This window comes from Saccharomyces mikatae (genome assembly GCF_947241705.1).
Source record: "Saccharomyces mikatae IFO 1815 strain IFO1815 genome assembly, chromosome: 6".
In the NCBI taxonomy this organism is placed as follows: Eukaryota; Fungi; Ascomycota; class Saccharomycetes; order Saccharomycetales; family Saccharomycetaceae; genus Saccharomyces; species Saccharomyces mikatae.
Window position 1 is genome coordinate 42651 of NC_079261.1, and position 18534 is coordinate 61184.

General features: G+C 37.8%; 6 protein-coding genes across 6 annotated transcripts; 2 read left to right on the top strand and 4 right to left on the bottom strand.

The window, feature by feature from the left end:
* Positions 1–294: 294 nt before the first annotated feature.
* On the bottom strand, positions 295–1722 carry SMKI06G0120 (fungal specific transcription factor domain-containing protein; the record flags this gene model as incomplete). Its single annotated transcript, XM_056222052.1, has 1 exon — positions 295–1722. The coding sequence occupies one exon, from the start codon at positions 1720–1722 to the stop codon at positions 295–297; it is 1428 nt and encodes a 475-aa protein (XP_056081782.1).
* An 807-nt stretch (positions 1723–2529) lies between these two features.
* Positions 2530–4164, top strand: SMKI06G0130 (uncharacterized protein; the record flags this gene model as incomplete). Its single annotated transcript, XM_056222054.1, has 1 exon — positions 2530–4164. The coding sequence occupies one exon, from the start codon at positions 2530–2532 to the stop codon at positions 4162–4164; it is 1635 nt and encodes a 544-aa protein (XP_056081783.1).
* A 2083-nt stretch (positions 4165–6247) lies between these two features.
* Positions 6248–9652, bottom strand: SMKI06G0140 (uncharacterized protein; the record flags this gene model as incomplete). The annotated part of the gene is made up of 1 exon (XM_056222055.1): positions 6248–9652. One exon carries the CDS (start codon positions 9650–9652, stop codon positions 6248–6250), a length of 3405 nt encoding a protein of 1134 aa, XP_056081784.1.
* Positions 9653–11468: 1816 nt separating this feature from the next.
* ALR2 (putative Mg(2+) transporter ALR2) lies at positions 11469–14042 on the bottom strand (the record flags this gene model as incomplete). The annotated part of the gene is made up of 1 exon (XM_056222056.1): positions 11469–14042. The coding sequence occupies one exon, from the start codon at positions 14040–14042 to the stop codon at positions 11469–11471; it is 2574 nt and encodes an 857-aa protein (XP_056081785.1).
* A 950-nt stretch (positions 14043–14992) lies between these two features.
* Positions 14993–16864, top strand: SWP82 (Swp82p; the record flags this gene model as incomplete). The annotated part of the gene is made up of 1 exon (XM_056222057.1): positions 14993–16864. The coding sequence occupies one exon, from the start codon at positions 14993–14995 to the stop codon at positions 16862–16864; it is 1872 nt and encodes a 623-aa protein (XP_056081786.1).
* A 158-nt stretch (positions 16865–17022) lies between these two features.
* Positions 17023–18354, bottom strand: EMP47 (Emp47p; the record flags this gene model as incomplete). The annotated part of the gene is made up of 1 exon (XM_056222058.1): positions 17023–18354. One exon carries the CDS (start codon positions 18352–18354, stop codon positions 17023–17025), a length of 1332 nt encoding a protein of 443 aa, XP_056081787.1.
* Positions 18355–18534: the final 180 nt, after the last annotated feature.

Below are 18534 nucleotides of genomic sequence, written 5' to 3' on the forward strand. Positions count from 1 at the left end.
AGTTCTTCAAGCACCAAATTTTATATCACTTCTTTTATATCCCCGGTAGTGCCATATCAACCATACTTATGATTGCTAAATGATAAATCTAAATATTACCAAATCACAAGCATTCACATTCACACGCATTTCTCTCTTTATATATTTTAGTACCGTGCAGCTCATGGTTGTGATAATCAAAAAACTAAAATTTGGTGTATTCTAACCACATATAATTCTGCATTGATACCCTAAACAAACTTCCTTTTCTGCTTATTTCAAAAATTAGCATGCTACGTTGAGATATGTTAACAATTAAAGTGGCGGTTCTGAGGGATAAAAATGTGTAGTACCATCAGAGAGGCAAGACGTAATCCAATCTGCTATATCACCCATTATTAGAGGCGATGAATTATCGCTTTTCTCGCTTAAAATACCACTACACACAGTAGGCGTTGAAAGCTGTTCTTCCGTTGATGTGTCCGCTGGTGTCCGCTTCCTAGTTCCAGATTTCCTTTGGTTCAGCAAAGACCTGAAAGAGGCAAACAAATCTGTCATAAAGCTGCAGAATTTCACCTTTCCTGTTATGAGGTCGTAATCTTCCATTAGAATAGCGGTTACGTCTAAAGAAGGCAAGAAAAACCCAGCCCGTCCAAGATCTTTTGGAAGAAAAGTGGAATCAGCAGTATTTTTAGTTTCTTCGTAAGTTTTAAATAGTTCATTTGAAGTGTAAAGAAATTGCAAAAGAAATCCTTGGAAAACACTACAGTAAGCGGGAAAAAAATGAGGACGTAAGGGAAACTTCTTACTTGCATTAGTTAGATTGCTTGCATTGAGAAGCTGGAAAAGTCCACAGAGGCAACCAGCTAATGAACTACAATTTTCATCTAGTTGTGCTTTTATTGACCTATGTTTCGTAAAAAAAGGAAAGAGAATTTTTATCCGGCTGGCAGCCATAATACAAATTTTCAAATATCCAACCAACAGGACAGTTGAATTATTATTTTCTTCGTTGGAACTCATGCTTTTCTTTGTTTTCTCTATAATGTCATCAATCTTCAAATCTAATGATATTGCCTTTTCCGCACACGTATCCGACTTTAAGTTAAGCAGCATATCATTACCTTCTCTCAATAGAACTGCAATTTCGCCCCATCCGTCGCATTGATCGCCAACCAATTTTGAATTTACGCAACTTATTGAAGTAGGACGTCCTAATACAGAGCATAAAAGTGCATCTTGTAGCACTAACATCGTCCATACCTTTGACGAAGTAGTGTGTAATCCAAGCGCATAGCCAATTGCTGCAGCGAGAAATATGCATTTCCAAGCAGTTTCTATTTTGAAGTTGTAATGATAATATTCGGAAAGCAGAACTAGTGACGATACTTTTTCCGAACAGTCAGAGCAATCATTAAGAATAATATCTAACTCCGCCACAACCTCCCGTACATCAGGTGAAATATCATAGAACCGCTCAGAGACAATAATCACAGCGTAGGATAGCAATAACGTTTGATAATCAACACTTTGTTTCGATAATATTTTTTGCTCCAATAAGTTCAAGTCCACAGTTTCATCAAAGAAAGAACATGAAATGCTGCCTCGTACTGATTGAATTGCTGTGAGTATCGGCTCTGGGTTTCTAATATACTTTTTGAAGACGGGAGAAGATGTAAACTTTTTCATTTGGCTTGTTGCATTCTCACCCTCAAGTTCAAAATCAACATTGCTGAAGGGCATACCAACCTCAAAGAGCGATCTATTAACGGAGCTGAATCCATAAAATCTTGCATTGGCATCTCTGCGCTTCCTCGTTAATTTAGTACTGGTTTTTCGAAAAGTTCGAGGATATGAACACTGGCAGCTCCTCTTTACGCAGTTTTGGCATCTCGGGAACTGCCTCCCACACTTAATTTTTCTTTTCCGACATGTCTTACAGGAGATGATGGATAGGCCCTGAAAGTCCACATTGACTTGTGACATTTGAAGTATATGTGAGATGACAGCTTTTTCTGGATATTTTACAGATGGGTAAAACAAACGTTTAAAATTTACCCAATGGCTTTACCTTATTTAATAAGAATGTCAATCACGAAAGTTTGAATAGTTTAAGCACACGTTATCTGTCACAAGCTTCTCGAGTATGTGTTGTAGGAACTGCAGTTTTTAAATTCCATACTCTAGGTAGTGTTCCAATAAAGCTACTCAAAGTGATAGCTGAGGCTGTAGCTCATGTCTGTCTAAACGACAGGATGACTAAGTCATCAAGTTTTTTTGTAAGGACATTTGCTTACTGTGCCATCGAAAATAAAACGCTTCCATATGATGTCCGAAGCCCAAAAAAGAGAGTCCGAAGAGTGACGATACAATATTCTTATAAATATTTTCAATGTCCGAATTTTTTCGGTACTTGTATAAGAAAAAAGAATATATGTAATAAAGCTAGTATCGATGGGGCTGTCAAATGTTATAAAGGGAAGAATCAGAAAGCCACAATATCTTTGAGATGATTAGTCGAGTTTCACAGTTCAACAAAGGTGTAATAAAATGGCATCGAATAAAATTGCTAATCTAACAAAAGCGCTTCAAGAAATAAGAAATAAATGCCAAAAATCTCCATACCAGCTGAACGTTAATGTCGGATTAATTTTCCTGGGTTGTACTTTTGACCTGTTGAATGTGGCAAGTATGATCTCCCTTATAGACGATCTTGCAAAAAAATACAACATTTCCTATACAACGGCCTCATGGTCATTGACTTCCTATGCTGTGACCTTTGCTGGTTTTATTGCATGTATGGGTCGACTTGGTGATATAGTAGGAAACTCAGTTCTTTTTACTATAAGTTGTTCCTGTTTCGCCATTTTGTCACTTCTTTGCGCAGTTATGCCCAACTTCCCAGCTTTTGCTGTCTTCAGAGCTATCCAAGGCATCTGTGCGGCGGGTCTTGTACCGTGTGCTTATGCTTTGATTCCTATTCTAGCTCCAAAAGAAAAAGTTCAGAAATATTTCTCGATAGTTTCTTGTGGGTTTAGCTCCACCATAGGCCTTGGACTCATAATTGGAGGTGCATTTGCCGCTACAAAGATAGGATACAGAGGAATTTTTTATCTGACATTTGCAGTGATGTCCCTTATTTCAGTGATTGCATTCTTCTTTACTTATAATGTTGAGAATTTTGATAAAAAACCCCAAAAAATTCAAGCTCAAACTAGTGTCAAGTCACTCGATTTCATCGGTTCGCTTATATTCGTAGCTGGGAGTATACTGATTGTTGTCGGTCTGACAGAAGGCGGTGAGTCGTGGAATAGGCCTGTCACCTATGTAACACTAATTATAGGAATACTTTTGTTTTTTGGGTTTTTTGTGTGGAATTGTACATATGCAAAGATCGTTAGGGGAATTAGATTCGTTGGTATTGATACCTCTAAGTACTTCGAAAAGGTTCAGCTTTTAATTCCTGTAGATGTTCTTTTCATGAAGAACTTTATACCCATTGTTTTGGCGTTCGCACTAAATAATGCTTGTCTTTTTTCGTGTCTCTATATTATTGACCAATACTCTCAGTATGCAGAGAAAGACAGTCCTCTCCTTGCTGGTGTCAAACTAGTCCCTTTGATAATATGCATGGTTGTTGGTAATGCATTATGTGCATTTGAGTCTACAAAGTTGAAGCCTAGAGTTGGAGTTGCCCTCGGCTTTTCTCTAGCACTTGCTGGATCTATTATACTAATTCAATTGCACTTGATTAAGGATAACGTATTCTGGAAGATTTTTTTCAGTTCTCAAGCCTTGGTAGGCTTTGGAGTTGCTATTTTTTATCCTTACGCACTTCAGATTGCTGTGGGAGGAGCTCCAGATCAATCAAAGGGTATCGCATCCGGTGTGGCACAAACGTTTGGACAACTTGGAATCGAGATAACATTTTCGGTTATGGCTTCCGTTCTTGGGGATATTAACGAGATGAAAGGGAAAGAGGATGCAATTCAGAACTTTCGTACTGGATTTCAAAACTGTTCATATTTTACTGTTGCGGTGGGTGCGCTTGGTTTTTTGGTGACAGCAATATGCATCAGAGACATTCATACGCCTAATGACGATATTTCGGATCTCGAGTCTTCAATTCATAGAACGAAAATAGAAATGGATCAAGAGAAGGATGGTCCCGAAGGAAAAGCCTAAGAGGCTTCGGTTTATAGATCGTTTGCATCAAATATCAACTTTTCCGTCACATAATATTGTTCTTTTCAAATCTATGTTATACTTTAGTGGAGAAGTGCGGTGAATTGGGAGGGAAATTGCACCTATTTTGATAATATCTTTTTTAAGGTTTTATACATGGAAAGGACGGTGTTTTTTATTGGTTAAAATAACTGATGTTGTGCTTGATAAGTTCCATAAATTAGTAAATACTATGGTAAACTTTCATCTGTATTCACCAATCTGCAAGATAGACTCCTTTTGAAATAGCGATATTGTTCTCTCCCCTTTTTTCTCTAGTAAACTTAAGGTAACGCATGAGGCATATTGTGTTTAGTTCTATACACTTTGATGCAAACTGTTATAGACAAATACTCAGATCAATAATTACACTAAAAACTAAGATCAATTTGATTTTTAATTTACATTTAACCACAGTAGATGATTCTATCTTAACATACACCGGTCGGATGATTGTTACGTTCAAACATCTTCAACTTTTCAATGCGTGTTTTCTTTGCTGTCGCAGCAGTCACAACGCGGCGTTGATCTTTGGTGACGTCTAAATGGTGTTAAGTTAATCAAGTGCTCGGATACATCAATTTCAAGGTAACCTGAAGTTCAATTAGGAAAGTAACGTTGTAGAAATCACCATTGTGAAAGTTGTGAATTTAGAGAAGCATGATTTAGGAGTACACAACTTGATGCTTTGTTACTTTTCATTACGGTAGTAATCACATACTGGAAATTTTTTTGCTTCATAGCGACATACCGTAAAGAATGAAAGATATCACTTTTCTACTTCAGCTATCACCCTTTGTAACACTAAACCTCTTTAACTACTTTGGTTGATCTCTGTCAGTATTTGATATTTTTTATGAAAATAAAACTATAGAATTTACATTAAGGAATGTTTTTTTCCTGGCATTTGATGATCAAAATCATCTGTCGTTATACAATACTAAATAGTGTAAGAGAAATAACAAACAGTAAGAAACATTTAAAGAGAGACCCGCTAAATTCAACTCGTTCCCCAAACAACTCCAGGAAATTAAAATGATTTTCGAGCAAACTATCCTTAATGTTGTCACCAACTCGGTTCAAATCGATTAAGGAACCTCTATGCTCTTCGCAGCCAACATATCGCAGAATTCTATTAATATTAAAAGTTCAAAAGAAGACGTTATTCAATAGTACATATGTTTGTTCAAAGGCATATACGAATTATAAATGGGGAACACGTATTTTAAATGTGCTTTGTCAAATAAATGAGACCCTTTACCAAAATTAAAGGTACTTATCAAGGAAACTAATGGAGAATTTTGCATAGATTTAATTCGAGTCGCAGCAACATGTTTTATAGCTTTGAAATATTACAGATACCATAGATTGGAGAGAATGTTCCGCTGATGAGTTGATCCCTAAAAAATGCTAGCATATTAATGAAAAAACTTGTGGTAGATCTCCTATTTCCACTGATCTTCATTTTTGAATCTATATCCAGTTCCAAAGAACAGCCTTTACCCTTTCGAACCCTTTTCAAACTTTTCAGGCACCTATGTGCCATAGTTGCCGACTTGAATGTCCGCTCAAGAATATACAAAAAGGCATACGAAACTGGAACAGAATTTTTTTGAATGAAGAATATTAAAGGAAATGGAGACAAATTATGTCGAACATATTTTTTTGGGCTAGTATTACCTTATATGCTGCAAATCTTCGTGATTTTTTTGTTTGTGCATAAAGAGTTGTAGAGGTGATCAAGAGCAAAGAGACACACCTTTTTTACAGCGATTTTCATTGAAGAATCGCTTCTGAATGTTCTCAGGCATGCTAAGCCTTTTTGGACCACTGGATCTACTTGACTTATCTTCAGATATAATCTTAGGCGTAGGAATAGGAATATGCTGTTAAATTTACTCAATTTTATGACAGGTTTAATATACAACTGATCTATGAACTTTAATGCCTAAAAAGGTACAGAGATGTGAAGATTAACTTAAGGCCGAAAGTATTTATATGGTATACAAGCCAACCGTAATGGTAAAAAGAAATAATTTGTCAACTAAATGATTGCCAGCAATACCGAGGCGATAAGAATACTTACAGCATTGTTGGTTAGTAAGCCATTCCCAATACCAACGTAACTTGACATTTCCAAATAGGCGGTACTAGAGCCCAGTACATTACTTGTGTAAGTACTACGAGGTTGTTCGTAGACAGTATTCAAGTAAGTAGCTCCAAGGACCCCGGCGTCGGTAGTTTTTGAAGCAGAAGAAATACCGTTACTATGAATAATGATGCTGGCTGAAGGGCTTGGGTGCGTATCAGATCCAGAAGTGGAATATTCTTCCTTTCCATGAGTTGTTGTTTTCATTTTACTAACTCTTGGGTTAGTAGAGCTATAACTAACTTTGGTGGTAAACCCAGCCGCATCACCTTCATTGTACGTTGTGAGTGAGCACCATGTAGTATACACTGTGACAGCATCGTTTACTATCGTAGTAGCCGTAGAAACGATAGCGGGAGATGTAGTCTTTGAACAAACACCAGACTTACAATAAGTTACTGTAATTAGCGTCGTCTGTTCACTTGGGGTCAAGGTAGAAATAGGACACCACGTAGTATATTCAGTGGCAGCACCGCTAACAGTAGCTGTGGAGGTGGAAACAATAGCAGGAGAAACGGTCTCAGAACAGATGTCAAATTCACAAGAAGTTATGGTAACTAAAGTGGTTCGTTCCTTTTTTTCTGTAGCAACTGGAGTCACACTTGAAATAGTAGTACGAACATGGTGGGGTGGAGAGGTGATTTTGTCACTGGTAGTTACAGGTAGTTGAGAAAATGAGGCAAAGGATCTGTTTATAGAGGATTTTGTGCTAGCAGTAAAGCTAGGAGTTTCATTTTGGTTAGAAGTACCGGAAGTTGTATAAGTGGTAAATGATGGGACAGATAAAGAACTAGAGGATTTCAATGATCCAAAAGAAATTGAAGTAGTACTAACCCTGTAGTTTTCAGAGTGACTCGCAGAAGAGCTAATAGAACTGGTTTGGCTTTTGAAATTTTCAGTGTTTGAACCCGTAAACGTAATGACAGAGGACATATATGATTCTGAAAACTTAATGGAACGGGAACTAGTCAAAGTATGTGATGAAGACAAAGTTTGTTCTTGACCCTTAGAGCTGATGGTGGAAAAACTACGGATATTCGTGTGACTGGAAGATGAAGCGCTGCCAGTGGTTAAATAGGTGCTTAGTGTCGAACTGCTATCGACAAAAATATTAGATGTTGTTAAAGATCTAGTGTTCGAATCTGTAGGTGTTGCAGAAGAGTGAAAGCTTTGAGTTCCAGTAGCAGCCAGAGAACTAGATGACGTAGAAGCAGTGTGAGCATCTGCATCTAAAGTAGATGATCTGAGGTTACTCGAAACGGAAATAACTGTAGCTTTGGAAGACTCAGATGATTTAGACAAGGTGGAGGCTTCAGAAGTAGTAGATGGAGAACCACTTGTTATCGCAGTCTGATTACTGGGGTAAATAGGAGTGATACTGTGTACAAATGATATGAAAGAACTTGTTATTTGGGGCAGAGTAGACGACGTCGTGAAGGAAATGGTTGAACTATCAGAAGACATAGGAGAACTAGTTACCTTATCCTCGGTCGAGGACATGGTACCACTAATGCTTGAATCAAAAGATATTGTAGTAGCTTGTGTTTTACTCTGAGTCTCAGATGTTGTGGAAGAGCTGGTGATTAAAATGGAAGAAGTAGTGGAAGAGCTCACTAGGTCGCTCTGACTCGAATATGTGGTGTTGCTACTGGTTGGAATAGTAGATAATGCAGAAGAAGTAGAAGTTGAATCGGAAGAAATTGTAGAAGTTATAATTACACTTGAAGTGGAAAATGATGCAGAAGAGCTCACTAGGTTGCTCTGGCTCGAAGATGTGGTGTCACTACTGGTTGGAATAGTAGACAATGCAGAAGAAGTAGAAGTTGAATCGGAAGAAATTGTAGAAGTTATGATTACACTTGAAGCGGAAAATGATGCAGAAGAGCACACTAGGTTGCTCTGACTCGAATATGTGATGTTGCTACTGGTTGGAATAGTAGACAATGCAGAAGAAGTAGAAGTTGAATCGGAAGAAATTGTAGAAGTTATGATTACACTTGAAGTGGAAAATGATGCAGAAGAGCTCACTAGGTTGCTCTGACTCGAAGATGTGGTGTTGCTACTGGTTGGAATAGTAGATAATGCAGAAGAAGTAGAAGTTGAATCGGAAGAAATTGTAGAAGTTATAATTACACTTGAAGTGGAAAATGCAGAAGAAGTAGAAGTTGAAGTTGAAGAGCTTGCGGAAGAGCTTACTGTCTCGCTCTGAGTCAAATCACTGCTAGTTGGTATAGTAGTTGAGCTTGCAACCACTGCCTGAGAAGATCTGGAAGCAATACTGGATATATTAGCAGCTGTTGTGATACCTGTTGAACTGTAAGTTTGAGTGCTCATGGATGAGGTAGTGTCGGTTGGTGTTTGGATTTCAAAAATTGTCTCTTCTGTAGTTAAACCGTTCAGACCAGTGTAAATAGAAGTTTGCACTTGTGTGGTGGTGTATGTCCCAGTCCATGACTGAGTTCTAGTTCTTACCATAGGCTTAACTGTGTGTCTTGCAGGGTCTGTGATAGTACAGTCAGCCTGAGCTGGGTTGTTTTCGAAAGAATAGACATATCCATCGAAATCATCAAAAACCATAGTGCCATTTGGCAATGACATACTGATAGGAAGTGAAGCTGAAAAATCAGCGTTCGAAAAAACAACTTTCATTGGATAATAGTAGCCAGCATACATGTATACCGAGCCTTCCAAACTAGAATCTGTATTACCACTAATGGCATTGATTGTGAAATCCGTAGATGTGGCGGGAGATTGTTCTTGTTCGCAACATTGAAAAGCTTTGTCACCCCCAATGGACAAAATTGCAGAATCATCAGCTGTATCGAAATAAAATGTGTAAGAGCCATTCTCTGGCGCTAGAAAGTAACCTGTCATTTCCACAGTAACATTCGTTGGAGTAGTATAGAACCCAAAAAGATCAGAACCCCAATAAGCAGCACTTGAGTCACAATCGTCAGTGTCACGTTTCATAGGCACAACATCATATTCACTGCAAGGATCTTCATCACGACGCAACAGATCCCAGCAAACAGGGGTATTGTCACAGGGCGAACGATAATATATGGATAGTCCAGTTTGTCCGCTAACAGAGCCTAACTTCTCTGTGTCAGAAAATTCATAACCCATATATGCAGGCTCCCTGTATGTGGTGATGTCGCCCAAAGTGTACTCATAGAAATTAATATTCATCCCATTTTTTCTCTCATTTGTTGGTAAACAAGCCTCTGTATCAGCAGAAGTGGTGTTAGCTAGCACGAGGAAGGCCAAGAGCGCCGAAAATACTGAACAATATATGGTCATTCTAATGCGTTGAATGTAATGGTTATCTTCTACCTCATATTTTGGGTTTACTTCCAGAATTATCAGAAAAGTAAGCTGCTTTTATGTACCAAAAAATTTTCATAGGAGTATTTCAGTTGTTAGCAACTGTGAATCATTCCTGCGTTCCAATCATATTGAAGAACTTCAGTGTGTATCAGTTGCTACAAGAGTTCTTACCGGTAAAAATCTCGATAACTATGTGATTAAGCTTTTAGCACAAAACCTTCCATGATTTGATGGGCACTGTTTATCCCAGGCAAGCCAAAGACAAGAAATAAAAGTAACTCATGTACATTACAAAGCTCCAACGCGCTTCCAAGTATACGAGATCCCAGTACTAATGCAGCCGCTGTCTACCTACGGTACAATTTTAACTTTTCTAAAAGGAAGCAGAGTATAAGTTCTATGCTCTAATATGAAAATTTCAGCCACTATACTTCTTTTTTTTCTCTCTTGCCAAATTGAGTCGATGCCTTTTCCTATTACAGTCATACAATATCTTCAATAAACTTTATTTTTGGTTTTGTCCACGGAGGAAGATACTAAAAAAGAAGGAAGACAAATTACGCGGTAGCTTAAAAATTCATACGAAACGTTCTAGAACTTTTTCCTGCAGGGTTTTCAGTGCCGTTATAGAGAAAAGATAATAATCCGATTCTAAATGCCAAGTAAGGTTTACCGGTACTAGGGCAGAGCGCCGAGAAAAAAGAAAAGGCTTAGAAAAGTGTGGAGAAAGAAAACAAGGTGTCAATAAAGCTTGATATTTTTGACATAGTTGCCCCTCTTAATAATTCTCGTGGATACTTCTTAGTGCCAAACGTTACTGATCTCTTTACTGGTCAGATGAGATATCAAGTGTGCTTGAGGAAAGGGAAGTCGTTTCTTTTTTAAGGTAATTGTAGTCTCACGAGAATACAGGAAGGAACGTGTTGTAATGCATTTTAGTTGTTGCTTGAAGCTACAATGATTTACTCAAAAGTTGTACCTGGTCAATTGATTGTTGGTTTGTGCCTCACATTTATTCTTTCCCGAGTACTCTTTGTAAACCCCAGCACACAAAACTTTAGAAACAAGAAACGTAAGGATGAGAGGAAAGTGGCTGTATTGACCTTATAAGGCCATCCAGGAAGCCACTAAAACATTAGTAGACTTGACGTTTTCTGCTCTTGGTAGTGCATAATAAAAAAAAATCTTGCTCTATATTCCCTCATTTCCATCTTCTCTACGTTAGCTACTGTAATGAAAATGGAAAAATCAACAAATAACACTTTTTCAAGTTCAAAGGAGAAAGTTTTACTGTTGTTGGTTGATTGCAGATAGTTTATCCTTTAAAGTTTTTTTTAATTTAACTTTCACAACCCGACCGCAGCAGCAGCTACGATTTTATCGTTGATGGCATGACTGGCAAAAGTACGAGATTTCGGAAATAACCCCAGGGATAATAGTTACTCTATACCAGCATGTGTAATAATGTTTGGGTTTCGATAATATATCAAAAAAGTTCTTATGTGGACTATACTAGAGTGGGCAACTTATTATCTTTGTCTGCTCTTGTGAGATCTATTCCGTAAGTGCAGATCAATAACATGTGGTATTGTGACTAGGCAAGGTGGGCACTGGCCTTTTTCTTTTTTTTTATTTTTTGTTTTCAAGAAACAGAATTGGTTGCGACGGTTAGTAGGTGCTTTTATATATAAAAAGTATATATATAGGTTAATATCAATGTATAAAGATTGAAAGCTGGTGATATGGTGCTTACGAACTGCAGATTCCAATCTTGGACAGACCACGTTGCTCAATTATAGCGGCTATATTTACTGGGTAGACTTGCAATAGATTTGCTTGAAGAACCGACTCTTACATTTATTGCTTTGGAACGATCATTGAACTTCTTGTTTCTTTTTGGTAAAAAACTAGAGATAACGGATTTAGCTCCGCTTCCTGCAGCTTCATTGAGTGTCGCTGGGGGGTCTATTCTTTTAATCCAATAGCTGGACAAAAACCAACTTAGAATGGCCAATAAAATCAGAACACCTAATATCCCATACCACCACGCAATATTACCGTTTTTTCCTGGAACTGTAACATTCATACCGAACAGACCAGTGATTACATTCAACGGAACTAACATCGTACCTATCATAGTTACCTTACCCAACATTTCCGTAACTTTGTTATTCGAATTAAATGACTCAACTTGCAATTGAGCCAAGTAGTTCGTAAGGGATCGAGAGAAAATTTTTTCGTACGCCAACAGATTTTGATACATTGTCAATAAATGATCTTGAATATCGCCCAAGTACAAAGCAATATCTCCTCTCGGTTGTGATGTTGTAGGCAAGTAGTTGTTCGGCAAGCTTACACGACTATTATAATCATTACTACCGTGATTAACGTTTTCCTGTACTGATTGTAAATTCGCAATGTTGATTTGTGATGTTAGCGCTGGCCCAATACCTTTAGTTTCATCTTGGCATCTTTTGGCGAACATTTTGATAACATCGGCCTTACCACTTAGGAGTCTCATTAACGTCATTGTTTTGCGTCTACTTTCACCAATTTTTTGTAGCATGGCTGCAAAGTCCATGTCACGGGCCATGAATACGGAATCTTCAATCGAATCTGCTTCATATTCAATGGATTGAATAACCGGAGCGAAACTATCTGTGATATCATCAATTAAAGCATAACATAACCAATCTGAATTGACATTGACATAATCACGCAATTGCCTTACACGTCTTCTCACATTAGCACAATGGGATATCGGACCAAAATGAAAGGTCAAAACACCTGACCGGCACACCACGATGTAAACATTAATGGGCTCCAAGAAATCCTCGGATTCTCTATCATTTTCAAATGTATGAAAACACACAAAGTAATATGACTTGAAAAGTTCCACCTTTTCACGAGTTTCTTGCATTCTTATGTCTTCCGCCGTCAATGGATGGATTCCAAACGTTTTTGCTATACAACGCATTTCGTCATCGGTTGGACAACTACAGTCTAACCACCATGTTGCCTCACCCCCTTTGAACAATTCACAAAAGGTCTGACCCTCAGATACTAAAGAAGGAATATCACTGGCATGCACGGTTTCATCAGATTCTGAGCGGAAAAAAGAAAATCTATTTGGAATCTGAAAATCTGTGTCGTGGTTAGTGGAATATGCCAGATTATGAATCAAAATGTTGGCATCATCTTCTCCTTTAACCCTATTTTCCCCAAATGATACCCCAGGGTGTAGGCCAGGTTTACCATCTACACGCTCTTCTCCATTATTCCCAGATTCGTTAGTTTTATTAACACAGTTGCTATTTTCAAGATAACGAGGTATTCTAGGTGTGTATTGGAGGACTGCTAAGCTTCCTGTGGTGGAACCAGAGCTACTATATCCAGCATTTTGATACAAATGACTGAACCCCTGTTCGTCTGGCTTTTGAAGGTCTGCCAAGAACTGACTCTTTTCTGCATTAAAAAACTGGGCATATTCTTCCAGTTCATCAAAATCAATACCATTAACTCTTGTATGTAAAGGTGGAGACATTGGAAAACAAACATCTTCCTCCGTTTCCTGCGAATCCCTGGATGCTTGGGATACATCACTGTGAAAAGAAGTTCTGGTGTTCATACGTGCCGGTTTCATTTCCTGTGTATCGTTTCCTACATCCGACTTTTGTGATATGGCTTTTGTCAGCAGAGTCGTGGAATTTATTGATGAATGTATAGATGTTGTGGAGTGCGCTCTTTTCTTGTGGTTCGTCTGCTTAGAGTGCATACCAGCCTTCAAATCAAGCGACACATCAAAGATTGCATTGACTCCTGAAGCTTCAGGAGTCAATGCAAAAGTACTTGCTGAGGAAGATACGTTTGACTTGGACTTATCAATTGAGGGAACAGTAGATAGTGCCATACCATAGCCTCTCTTTATGCCTGCCTTCTTTCGTGAGAAAAAAGCACTGTTCTTTTTAAGAAGCTGCCTTTGGGACGGCATGGAATATGCTAACCTAGATGGCTTGGAGTAGAAGTTGGCAGAAGCCCGCAGTCCGTGATGTACAATTGTTTCGCCTAGATTCTCAGATTCTATGCAGCTCGTAGTCGATATTTCAGGTTTCCCTACAAAGCCACCGTTCTTCATTCTATAGTTCTCTTCGTTAGAAGGAACAGATTTGGGTAAGGCGTGTTTAGATATATCGTCTTTCTTCAATGAAACTGATTCGTGGTGAAATGGTGACAGATCTGAATGCTGTCTATGGTCATACAATCCTGTGTGCTCCTTTGTATTCCTCGAAACCATTGGATTGGTCGAGCAATTTGATCTTGATAAATCAGACAACGAATCAGATGAATTGGATAGGGATGACATTACAAAGTGTCTCCACGTCTTCTCATAGTATTGAGTACTAATACAAAAAGTGATAGCTCCGTCTTTTCAATAAACTTATCTTTTACGCAGAGTGCACTTTTATGTGTAAAATCTTCAATAGTACCTCTCTTCTTTGTTGAATATGGAATACAGTAAACTAACGTTGTTTTTTTGTTTCACTTATCTACCTTAAAATCATAAACCTGGAGACCAAATATGGCTAATTTTGATGAAATGGTTAAACGAATTTTTTCTAAATACAGCCAGTTTCGTTGGTAATTTTAAGAAGTGCAGCATCTTAAAAAAAATTCATCGTAAGATGTCGCTTTTGAAACTTATAGTCGGACAGGTCATAAAAAAGCATTTGAGAGAACAATTTGATAGTAGGATATATAATAGTAAGTAGTTTTTCCTGTACATTTGGTATCCACACTCCTTCATTGAATGGATGAGGACGTTGCATAAAAAAAATCTTGGATAGTTTGCCTGAACTTTGAAATCCTTGAAATTCTCATACATGATACCTATATTCTTAACATAAAAGGCCCTTCTCGTTTCCCGTATTGGACCTATGGTAATTTGAGAAGATCAATTCACACAAGGATACTACCACGTAGGAAGGACAAGCGGCAATTGCACCAATCAAAGCATGCATCGAAACATGTAAATTCAGTAGCTGGAGATACGCCTTATCTTTAGAGATCCTGAGTATATTATGGCATTTGATTACGATTGATCGAAATACGATATGGAAGGCTTAAACGTTTTAAAAGGGATCCTGATTACTAAAGGTACGTGCAATTCAGCTCCACACATCTTTATTGAACCATCACTTTTCCCTTTCTGGGTTTTTTCCAATGAGTAAGGATAGGAAACGTGAAAAAAATAAACAAGATAAATAAGTGAAGCAGGAAATGAAATCAAAGCAGAGGGCATAAAGGACGTCTGATATGGTTTACGAAGGTGATGGAGAAACTACACGTGATGAAAGAAGCAGTTCTTCTCTGAAGCAAGGCGATATTGGGGTTGTATTCATAGTACCTAAAATACTTATCAGAGAACATGAACGGGTTATACTTAAACAAATCCTACAAATTTTGGGTCAAGATGAACTAGTACAAGCTCCCTTGGATAAATTTCCTTACCGAAAACTAGAAGTAACAAGATATATAGATGATTCCAAGACCAGGGATGTTACGGATACTTCCTATAAGATGGTACAAATGGATGCATATGGGGAGAAAAAGACAAGTTTGAAAGGTAAATTATTTGGTGGTAGGCAGTTTTTATTCAATACATTCATGTTTATGGCTCATGGTGATGTCCTTCTGGTGCTTTTGCAAGATGTTATCAAAGTACTATACCAGGATGAGACGATGCCTGACGAGAACGAGTTTATTGGCCGACATGATCAATTTCTAATAATGGAAACTTCAGAGGAGCAAACGATTTTTTTGGTCAAAAACGGTGTTCTTCCTGAAGGGTCCAATGGGCCTTTTAGGTACATAACTGCCAGATCCGCGTTTGTTGAATTTGGTGCTTCTGTTATTGTTGGGGGTCAACGCATCGTTGATGATTATTGGGAATCGTTAGCTAAAAAACAAAATTTCTCATCTCATCAGAGAGTTTTCAAGTTAACAACAAAACTAATCTCAAAAATATCACTTTTACGCCCTTCTTTCCAAAATAACAAGGCAACCAATACCAACCATACTGATACAGGTACAGGTGCAATTTCCGACTTGAAATTTGAATCACCATATCCAATAGTCACAGAACAACCATCAGCAGAGATCAGAGAAGCGTATATTGAAAACTTTGCTAAAGGTGAACACATTTCAGCCATTGTTCCTGGACAAAGTATAAGTGGAACATTGGAACTAAGTGCACAGTTCAGAGTACCACGTTATCATAGTAAAAACTCATTTCAACAAGCTCTGCAAATGAAAGCAATGGATATACCGATCGGGAAGCACGAAGAATTACTAGCCCAGTATGAAAGCCAGGCGTCTGACGGTTCCTCACTAACTTCATTGCCTAATAATATTCCTTCTGTCAATCCTAGTAATAAGCCCATCAAACGAATGTTAAGTAGTATTCTTGATATTAACGTTACATCATCAAAAAATAAAAAATCTGAGGAAAACGAAATGATAAAGCCCATGAACAGGGGTCTAATTAAGAATAACACGTCTTTGAACATAAACGGCTGGAAGTTCGAATCCCTACCTTTGAAATCCGCGGAACATTCTGGAAAGAAGCAATATTATAGAGGATTGCCTTTGTATGAAAAAAATGCATTGTTAGGAAGGTTGAAACAGCTGACACCAAACGAAATCAAAGAATTGGAACATTTACACGATGCCGTTTTTGTTAATACTGGCTTACAAAATGTCAGAAAAGTAAGGACAAAGAAATGGAAAAAATATTGGCAATATAAGGCAGGCATTCCTATCGGTTTAAAACGCTCCCAATTAGACGAATTCGAAAACAAATATTTGAAAGATGTGTTGGCACAGACAAGTGTCACCACTAATTTTAATGAAGTAACAAATACTGACGAAACAATAACAACGAAAAGGATACCAAACGCAAATTTCTTGGGGAACTGCAATATTAAGGACTTCAAGCCTCCATACATTTATCCTCGTTTGAGCAATTTGCCACAAAACACCCCTGGAAACGAAACGACCGTTAAGCCAGACGCTGATGTGAAAAATAAAAACCCTAATTCAATGATGATGACGGATGCAATGACGACAAAACAGGGCACTTTTTCCAACTTAATTAACGGAGTATCTATGGATAAAATAGGAAAGTAAGGTATATATAAAGGGCACTTCAAGCAGCAGCCCGCTCTTAATAGGTAGTAATATAAACTATTGTTCGTTATTTTATACATATATGTATTCTTACATATATACATATTTAGGGAATGCATGTGCACAATTGATTTTAGTGAGAGAAAAAACTCAAAAGATCATAATAGTTTGGTCTTAATGATCTCTTGCCTGATTTTAAAGGTATAGTATGCCATAATTAACATGATAAAAATTAATGGGAGCAACCAAATCATCAATTTTCTAGCAATTTCATCAACCTGGGGGCCATCTTGTCCATGACGCTTGGCAGCTTCCCTATACTTTTCTTGTTCTACCAGCATTTTCTCCAATTTTTCATTGAGCGATAGAAGGTCCTTAAATTCTTCTTTATCTTCTGCGATCACATCATCAGTTGACATTCCTTTTTCACCATTAGCGGGTTGCTTAGTGGAAAAATGCTTTGTCAACGTAGTCATAAACGTTAGCAATTCCTCCTGGACCTTAATGACATCATTCAACTTTGTCTCTAAAGAATTGATGTCATTTGCAAGAATTTTTCCTTCAACTCTGTCCAATTTTCTATACAGTTCGTTATTTGATATTTTGTCTTTGTCAGCGTCAAATGCTGTTTTTTCAATCAACTTTTCTTTCCCAGTTTTCTGGTCAATATATTTGGTAATCATCTTTGGCTGACCCATTGCGTTAACATTAGGAATCAAAGAATCCTCAATCACACCATTGAACAATTGCATTTTGAATATTTCAAAAGATTCTGCGTTATTACTGATTGCTCCATTTTGAGCAGTAACACCAATACGGTAAGAACCAGTAGGAAAACGGACCTTTCTAGTTTGGAAGCAGACTCTGTTGTCCACCTGAACTTTTAGTAAGTTGTTGTCTTCCATATCATAAGTTACTCTAATCGTGGAAGGAACAGAGGAATCCTGATAACCCATTAAACAGGAGGCAAAACTTTGCTCATAAAGTTTAGCCTTATCCACAGGTTTCTGACCATCATTTAGTTGACCACGAAGAGTCGGGCCTAATGGACCGTTGTTATCCACCAATAGCTCTAAGCCATCATAGTTGATTGGTCCATTGTACAATTGCTTATTACGTGGTACATTGGAATCTTGAACAAACCAAAATGATATACCACCATCAGTCTTACCAGAATAACCAACACTTCTAAAAGTCCACTCCATGGTAAAAGAATCTTTCAAATCAAAACCTTGCTTCGACCAAAGGGAACCCTTAGAATTTGGTTTTGAGGTCAATACAATTCTGCCTTCTTCCAGACTGGCTTGTTCACCAGTTTGCCAGTTACTAGGCACTTTACGTGAGTTAATTATATCTGGTAATGAATGGTCTGAGCTCAACTTGGATGCATCTGAAGTGTCACCCAAAGGATGGGCTTCTAACAATCCTGTCCACGCCGCAAAAACGATAAAAAAAGTCAGCAGTACTGTACTATTCATAGTCTTTAACATCATCACTAAAATTAGGTTGCCAGACGCTAGCTCTCTGCAAGACTCTACCGATGTAGTCCTGATTCTTTAATACTTAATAAGGTCTTTCTATTAAAAGATCAAAAACATTCCCAAGAACATAGACATTCGATGATCGTATTTAGTGACATGAAGTAATAATGACATTAATAGATGGAATTT